Source organism: Oreochromis niloticus, linkage group LG18 (assembly GCF_001858045.2).
Source record: "Oreochromis niloticus isolate F11D_XX linkage group LG18, O_niloticus_UMD_NMBU, whole genome shotgun sequence".
In the NCBI taxonomy this organism is placed as follows: Eukaryota; Metazoa; Chordata; class Actinopteri; order Cichliformes; family Cichlidae; genus Oreochromis; species Oreochromis niloticus.
In genome coordinates this window covers 19,331,863-19,340,568 of record NC_031982.2, presented here as the reverse complement: position 1 = coordinate 19,340,568, position 8,706 = coordinate 19,331,863, and the positions used below count along the sequence as shown (strand labels likewise).

General features: G+C 40.4%; 2 protein-coding genes across 2 annotated transcripts; one reads left to right on the top strand and one right to left on the bottom strand.

The window, feature by feature from the left end:
• The first annotated feature begins 387 nt into the window (after positions 1-387).
• On the top strand, positions 388-2,280 carry LOC109195699 (5-beta-cholestane-3-alpha,7-alpha-diol 12-alpha-hydroxylase). The gene has a single exon (XM_019348341.2). The coding sequence runs from the start codon at positions 412-414 to the stop codon at positions 1,975-1,977; it is 1,566 nt and encodes a 521-aa protein (XP_019203886.1). The 5' UTR covers positions 388-411; the 3' UTR covers positions 1,978-2,280.
• Positions 2,281-5,410: 3,130 nt separating this feature from the next.
• Positions 5,411-7,389, bottom strand: LOC100693750 (5-beta-cholestane-3-alpha,7-alpha-diol 12-alpha-hydroxylase). The gene has a single exon (XM_003438089.5). It carries the CDS (start codon positions 7,348-7,350, stop codon positions 5,785-5,787), a length of 1,566 nt encoding a protein of 521 aa, XP_003438137.3. The 5' UTR covers positions 7,351-7,389; the 3' UTR covers positions 5,411-5,784.
• Positions 7,390-8,706: the final 1,317 nt, after the last annotated feature.

Here is an 8,706-nt window from a genome sequence, read left to right as displayed (position 1 = left end):
TTTCAGTCTGTAATGAAAATCAGCTGGCCTCGATGTGTCAGACCTTTTGTCTGGGAACAAATGGGTGAGATTGGAATTTTGCTTCAGGCCAGATATTAACTGTTTCAGTTACAGAGAAATTTGACACTGACTTCATAGGCCATGCACGGGTTTTTAATCTTGATTTTAACGATGTTTGAATATTATCGTATTGCATAACGGTAATTATAAACAATTAAGATGAAAATTTTTCTTCCAAAAGTGAATTGTTGATTGAACATAAGGTGAACTGTTGCTTGTATTCAGGACACCTTTTCTTTTTTCTCCAGGACTATTTAGTGATCACTTCCAGGAAATGTGAAACCCATTGGGCTTGTCAGAGGGGAGGAGCAAAGGTCTGCTCATTATAGCAGACCTGAAACTTTCCTTCAGATGAATCTGTGCTGGTTAACTGAATCAGTCATGGAGCTGCTGCTGCCGATCCTTCTTGGCTTCCTTGCTTGTCTGGTCGGAGGGCTGTACCTTCTCGGAGTGTTCAGACAGCGGCGACCAGGAGAACCCCCCCTTGATAAAGGGCTCATTCCTTGGTTGGGTCATGTCTTAGAGTTTCGCAGGAACACCTTGAAGTTCCTAGAGAGAATGGAGAAGAAGCACGGTGATATATTTACAGTACAGCTGGGAGGGTTTTATATTACATTTGTCCAGGACCCTTTTTCATTTGGGGGCTTTGTTAAGGAGAGTCGGGACAAACTGGACTTTCGAAAGTTTGCTGTGCATCTGGTGTACAGAGTGTTTGGATACAAAACTGTTGAAGGGGAGCACAGTATTCTCCACAATTCCAGCAACAAGCATCTGAAGGGGGAAGGTCTGCAAGAACTGACCCAGTCTTTTATGAGTAATTTACAGAACATGATGTTGCACAACATTGGATCAGCTGCAGAGGACAGGACCTGGAAAGAAGATGGACTGTTCAGGTACAGCTACAATGTTGTTTTCAGAGCTGGATATTTGGCCTTGTTTGGCAATGTGCCACCCAAGTCTGAACAAAGTGAGGAGAAAGCCAAAGAGAAAGACAGAGCTGAATCAGAAGCTTTGTTTCATGAGTTTCGTAAATATGACCAGCTCTTCCCCAGACTGGCGTTTGGGGTCCTCCCACCGATGGAAAAGTTGGCTGCAGAGAGGTTGAAGACATACTTCTGGGATGTTCTGTCAATCCTGAAAATGAAAACCAAGGACAATATCAGTGGCTGGGTGTGGGACATACAGCAGGGTAAAGAGGAGATGGGTATCGATATGTCAATGATAAACAGATACATGTTTGTGCTTCTTTGGGCCTCTCAGGGCAACACAGGGCCTTCTTCATTCTGGCTGCTCCTCTTCCTCATGAAACACCCAGAAGCCATGAAAGCAGTGAAGGAAGAGGTGGATAAAGTTCTGAAAGAATCTGGACAGGAGGTCCGGCCTGGTGGTCCTATGGTCAACCTGACCCGTGAAATGCTGTTGAAAACACCGATCCTGGACAGTGCTGTCGAAGAGACCCTCCGACTCACTGCTGCACCCCTCCTCACCAGGGCAGTGATAAAGGAAATGACCTTCAAGATGGCTGATGGGCGTGAATATTTACTTCGCAAGGGTGACAGAATTGCAATCTTTCCTTTCAGTTCTGTCCACCATGACCCAGAGATCCATCCTGAGCCGCACTCATTCAAATATGACCGCTTCCTGAATCCAGACGGGACCAAGAAAACTGATTTTTACAAAGCAGGAAAGAAGGTAAAATATTACACCATGCCCTGGGGATCCGGGGTCTCCATGTGCCCTGGCCGTTTCTTTGCCACCAATGAGCTGAAACAGTTTGTTTTCCTCATGTTGGTCTATTTTGAGTTTGAGCTGAAGAATCCGGATGTGAAGATACCTGAAATTGACCTCAGTCGATACGGCTTTGGAACGATGCAACCTGTCAGAGATGTCCAGTTCAGATTTAGACTCAGATATTAAGCCAATCAGATAAAAACAAAACTGTGATTTTCTTTTTCTTTGGATCAAGATGGTTTGATGAGCACATTATGGAAATTATGGAAGCAGATTTAAATGTGAAGTTTTTGACGTGTTGGTCAACTGTAATGATTCAATGTGGAATTGCACTGATATTCTAGACATGTTTATTGAACACATTCTGATCATAACTCTTCTTCTTTAAGTAATTTGCAGATCAGCAATCAGATTAAATCCAGTTAGAAAGGATATTGATGGGCATTGTTTAAGATAACAACAATTATGATTATTGGTTATTAATTATTATTGTGAATGTTCTTTTTTCGTATAATTATTTTTCCGTAATTGATGTGACATGTACACTTATAAATTGAGACGGTTCATGTATATGGTTGTCAGTTTCAGTTTTTAGTTCAATTTTCTATGTACATTACAAGGTTTTGCTTTTTGTTTTTTCCAAAATAAATTTTTTTTTTGTAAATGTCAGATTTTGGGGTTTTATGTGAGCATGTTTTAAAACTTAAAAAACCAAAACAAACAAAAACAAAGATATAGGCTGACTTCAGTCAACTCAGTGACATGGATTCTTTTACTTGTTCCCCACAACAAAATCCAATAGATGGCAGCAGATTCCCACATTCCCAATGTTTTTAAAATAAACAATAAATTGTACAAAAACACAGAATCTTAGAAAAATGATACAAATGAAAACTAATATACGCGATTTTATATTTAATTTATTTTAAAATGAATGTCAGGATTTTATATATATACACCAGTTTAAAAATAAAAGTAAAAATAGAAACTTTTGGCAGTTATTTTATTGTTCATGCTTTACAGGTTTAAAAATTCCGTTCACAGAATGGCTGGCTCACCACTTTTGTGATGAAACCCAACTTACAAAAATATTTTTGTGAATTTTGCTGAAATTGCAGATAAACAATAAGAATAAATGCATTTGCCTGATTAATAACTTAGAAGATTATAGTAAGGATTTTGTCATTCAAACACAAATTAATTATGATCAGAAATGATTTCAAGGTCATTCACACAGGGCAAGTCTCATTTCAAATGCAAATCAGGGTTTTTTTTTTTACAACCATAAAACACACGCACATAGATAATCTCTAGGACAGCGTGGGAGAAAAAAACAAAGAGTCTGTCTTCTGTGGTTCAGCTTAGTGATGCTCTTTTAGGCCAAACATGACAGTTTCTCAGTCTAATTGGAGTAAGCCAGACATGTTTTTGCTTCCCTTTGCCTTTAGTGTTCTTTGGTCTATGACCGATGCTGTGAACCATCTTTTATAAGGTTCGTTTAGGAAAACAAACAAAAACACTCAGAGAGTGCAATTCTCCCTGAACGCCGTGACCTTGACCTGATGTTGGACCACATCGATTTTTACCTTTCACATGTTTTACTCGATCCCTTTGGTGCTGTCATCAGGAAAGTTCAATCTCACCACTAATGAAAACAGTTAAGACATTTTTAATAACACAGTGCAAAAGAAAATAAAATGAAATCTTTATCAAATATGTAAAAACATGCAAAGCCAGTCAATCATTTTGAACTTCAGCAGACTGTCTCTACTATCTACCAGACACGTGCAGGGGGGCTGGCAGGGGCTTGAGCATCTGCCCCTTTCCTGATGGGTGCCCTTTTCTTGAGCCATTTTTTTTTTAATGTGCGTGTAGAGTCCTGCCTGTGGCCCTCAACAATAACATTAAACTATTAATTACAACTCCGCAGAAAGGATCTGGCTTACATAAGTCATATGATGACCATTAACCAATGGTCACCCTTGATGGCAGAGTGCGTTGGTTACGAGCCGGGAACAAGCTTGGTGCATTTTTTGCCACCTGGGCAGTGCGGAGCTGTAGAAGAAACACAAAAATTAACTGGGAGACGGCTGATGCAACAAAAACCAGGAAGTAGGGTGTACAGAGTACACTATAGTCTATAGCCCACAGGAGTATTAGTTTGTTATGTACACGTGGTTAAGTTCTCTTGTGGCAACTGATGAAATGAAACAAATGAGCATTGTTGTATGTACACTGAGTGACAGGGCGACAAAACATTACCTGTCCTTTTATTAACTACAGAAGTAGTGGTAGTCATTAGCCACTAGCTAACTGGATAAGGGTGTCAGAGGTTAGTAGCTCTTATTATAATTACGATATTCAAAAACACACATACACACACACGCACACACACACACTGTATTTTAAGGAAAATACAGATTATATTAGATTTATATTTCAAATATAACAAAATGATGATTTTTCAGCAGTAAAATTATTGTATCTCTACGGTTTAAATATTGTACAAATTGAATCATCATAAATACATTATTTTATATTTATTACTTAATTTTTTTATTCTTATTACTTTATTTTTATAGCACTAGGAATAAATAATAAGGGAAGGATTCTGGATCAGCACCATGATCCAAACATTTGGCCATACTATATACAGTGTTCTGGAGAAGGTATAGAATGTCACTGTATGTGTATGCGTGTGTGCACTTGTTTAGTCAGCTACCATCTTTCCTATGGACTTTTTAATGTCTACAGTCACAGATCGACAGCAACATTTTAACCCATCAGGTGAAACATAGGCTACATTTGCTTTGCATTGTCCCCACCTGATGACAGTGATATAGTATGATGCGATTCCATATTAGATTCTTGATGAATTTGGGTTGTTGTTGTTCAGCCTGGTTATATGTGACCCTTTTTAACTTGTTTTTGTGATGCTCTCCTTGTAATTGCATATGCATGCAATTTGGGGTTTTTTTGTCTCCCCTCTCTCAAAACATACAACTCAGACTGCAGGTATCAGGAGAATGAGGACGAATGAGTTGGACATTGACATCAGCTGTTGTTCTAGTTCATTCTATTAAGAAAACAAGTTTTGACTCAGGTCATTTTCTGCACAAGGGATAAAAAATGTTTGGGTCATGACTTTATTGTTTTGAATTCCAAGATTAAACCCCACTGGCTTAGCAGGTGACCGTATTCTATACAGCTCAATGGTGGCCCTTTGCTGTGTGTCTTTCCCTGTTCTCACTCCCCTCTTTTCTATATACTTTTGACTGCTGCACTATCAAAATAAAGAAGCTGGCACCTGGGAGGAGTTAGTTCAGTTACAGATAATGCAAATGACAAAACAGACCATGTGGCTTGCAGATAGATGTGTTTCTACATGGCAATGGGTAAAACTGAAGAAGATACAAAACCCTAGAAATAACAAATATAACCAATCAAATAAAAGAAAACCAAATATACTATGAATAACAAGTGTGCTGAGGTCAGTTCTGGAGGCTTCCCACCAGAGAACTCCATATGAAACTCTCTGCTAACCTCAACAAACCAGAGTAGATGAACGGATGTACATATGTAATGAGACCAGTACAAATGTAATACACATGTAGACTTATTCCAATTAAAGCCTCATTTATTCACAGAGTAACAAAGTGTGCAGAAGCAGAATCACAGAAAATTAAAAAATCAGAAATTTTAAGAACAAAAAAACAAATCTGTTTTCTCTCCATTGTGTATCCAGCCTCTTGCCCTATAGCAGTTGGAAAAGGCTCCAATCCCACTGCAATCCTGGACTGGATAAGCAGAAGGAGATGAATGGCTGGCACTGATTTTTAGAAAAATTCTACTTAATTTGCATATGGAAAATGTACCAGAAAATCTGCAATACATGTGTTCCCATGCTTCATTTTATAAGTCTCCATGTATCATCAAAAGAATTATACAAAAAAAGGTGTTTGAAGATAAGAGTTTTCTTTTTATCTGATTGGCTTAATATCTGAGTCTGTATCTGAACTGGACATCTCTGACAGGTTGCATTGTTCCAAAACCGTATCGACTGACGTCAGTTTCAGGAATCTTCTCATCAGGATTCATCAGCTCAAGTTCAAAATAGACCAACATGAGGAAAACAAACTGTTTCAGCTCACTGGTGGCAAAGAAACGGCCAGGGCACATGGAGACCCCGGATCCCCAGGGCATGGTGTAATATTTTACCCTCTTTCCTGCTTTGTAAAAATCAGTTTTCTTGGTCCCGTCTGGATTCAGGAAGCGGTCATATTTGAATGAGTGCGGCTCAGGATGGATCTCTGGGTCATGGTGGACAGAACTGAAAGGAAAGATTGCAATTCTGTCACCCTTGCGAAGTAAATATTCACGCCCATCAGCCATCTTGAAGGTCATGTCCTTTATCACTGCCCTGGTGAGGAGGGGTGCAGCAGTGAGTCGGAGGTTCTCTTCGACAGCACTGTCCAGGATCGGTGTTTTCAACAGCATTTCAGGGGTCAAGTTGACCATAGGACCACCAGGCCGGACCTCCTGTCCAGATTCTTTCAGAACTTTATCCACCTCTTCCTTCACTGCTTTCATGGCTTCTGGGTGTTTCATGAGGAAGAGGAGCAGCCAGAATGAAGAAGGCCCTATGTTGCTCTGAGAGGCCCAAAGAAGCACTAACATGTATCTGTTTATCATTGACATATCGATACCCATCTCCTCTTTACCCTGCTGTATGTCCCACACCCAGCCACTGATATTGTCCTTGGTTTTCATTTTCAGGATTGACAGAACATCCCAGAAGTATGCCTTCAACCTCTCTGCAGCCAACTTTTCCATCGGTGGGAGGACCCCATACGCCAGTCTGGGGAAGAGCTGGTCATATTTACGAAACTCATGAAACAAAGCTTCTGATTCAGCTCTGTCTTTCTCTTTGGCTTTCTCCTCACTTTGTTCAGACTTATGAGGAACATTGCCAAACAAGGCCAAATATCCAGCTCTGAAAACAACATTGTAGCTGTACCTGAACAGTCCACCTTCTTTCCAGGTCCTGTCCTCTGCAACTGATCCAATGTTGTGCAACATCATGTTCTGCAAATTACTCATAAAAGCTTGGGTGACTTCTTCCAGACCTTCCCCCTTCAGATGCTTGTTGCTGGAAATGCGGAGAATACTGTGCTCCCCTTCAACAGCTTTATATCCAAACACTCTGTGCGCCAGATGCAGAGCAACCTTTCGAGCGTCCAGTTTGTCCCGACTCTCCTTAACGAATCCCCCAAATGAAAAAGGGTCCTGGACAAATGTAATATAAAACCCTCCCAGCTGTACTGTAAATATATCACCGTGCTTCTTCTCCATTCTCTCTAGGAACTTCAAGGTGTTCCTGCGAAACTCTAAGACATGACCCAACCAAGGAATGAGCCCTTTATCAAGGGGGGGTTCTCCTGGTCGCCGCTGTCTGAACACTCTGAGAAGGTACAGCCCTCCGACCAGACAAGCAAGAAAGCCAAGAAGGATCGGCAGCAGCAGCTCCATGACTGATTCAGTTAACCAGCACAGATTCATCTGAAGGAAAGTTTCAGGCCTGCTATAATAAGCAGACCTTTGCTCCTCCCACAGCACGCAGGATGGGTTTCTGGGAATTGTTCACTAAATAGTCCAGAAAAAAACTCTGTCCTCAAGTAAACAGTGTTAAAACCTGTTTACTTCTTAGTTATAATTTACTAGAACAACGTGTGATGGTTATGTCAACTTGTCACGCCTTCAGTGGCAGATGCATGGAGTGGAGAGAGCGTGGACCCAAATGCACACAGTGACGACAGACTGAAACTCAGAGTGTATTTTTATTGGCAACAGGAACAGAATACAAACAAAAGCAGAAAGCGACGAAGGACACCATAGAGTGTGTATTTTGCTGGGAATTGTTTAGTAAATAGTCCAGAAAAAATAGTAATGCACTTAAGTATCAATTGAGGACATGATTTTCCAATTGTCCTAGAGATTCCCCTCTTTCGAAATCCAGAAGAACATGCTGTAGCCTGCAGTGATATTATGTTTATGTTAACAGCTCTATGACAGCAGGTATGAAGAGACTGAGGAGCAATGAGTGGACACTGGCAACAAATATCACTCTAGTTAATCATAAGTAAGAAAAAAAAAGTTTTGAGGGGTCAATGGCATGCATGTTGTTGACATGAAACCAGTGAAAGGAACGTTTCTGCAAGAATGATCAAAAAATTCCCTAAACACATTCCTAAACAATGTGGCAAGCCTTCACAGGGGAGTTAAATTAATATTAAACCCTATGGATCAAGAATAGGATGTCACTCAAGTTCATATGAGTGTGAAGACAGACGAGGAGTATGGTGTATCTGCAAACTTGCGTCTTTCTAAGAAACTTAATAGGCTTTGTGTTAGTGGGGAGTGAATTTCCACATTAGATCCTGGGAATGAAACTCTTCTCCAGGTCTTACAGTAGGTGCTTTCATGGTTTTGCAATTAGGACGTTGTCCATCTCCTAAGTGCACAGGAGGGTTTTTTCTTCTCAGACTTCCATAGCATACAGGTTCCTACTGTTAGTGTCCAGTCCTTTGTTAAAAACTCAACATAAGCCCTGATTAAAATGGGTCCTCCATAGAAATAAAACTAGATTATTTTAAAAAACAGAACCAGCCAGGCCAGATTACAAAACTAATTAAAGGTGTGAATTTCTCCAACTATGGTCTCTAATTCAAACCAGCTTTCCCAGTTTCTCCTGTGTTCTCCAGCCCCCTTTGTTCCTGTCCTTCCACACAGAGATTTCCTCCTTCCTTTCCCCATTATAAAGAAGGTATCCAAACCCACACCAGTCAGTTACTTCCAGTACTCAACTCCAAATAGCTGGCAGCGGGACTAGAGTGAAATCTCTACTTTACAAATTGC

Bases quoted from the DNA above. Each gene is read 5' to 3' on its own strand.
- LOC109195699 (XM_019348341.2), top strand. From the start codon at position 412: ATGAATCTGTGCTGGTTAACTGAATCAGTCATGGAGCTGCTGCTGCCG.
- LOC100693750 (XM_003438089.5), bottom strand. From the start codon at position 7,350: ATGAATCTGTGCTGGTTAACTGAATCAGTCATGGAGCTGCTGCTGCCG.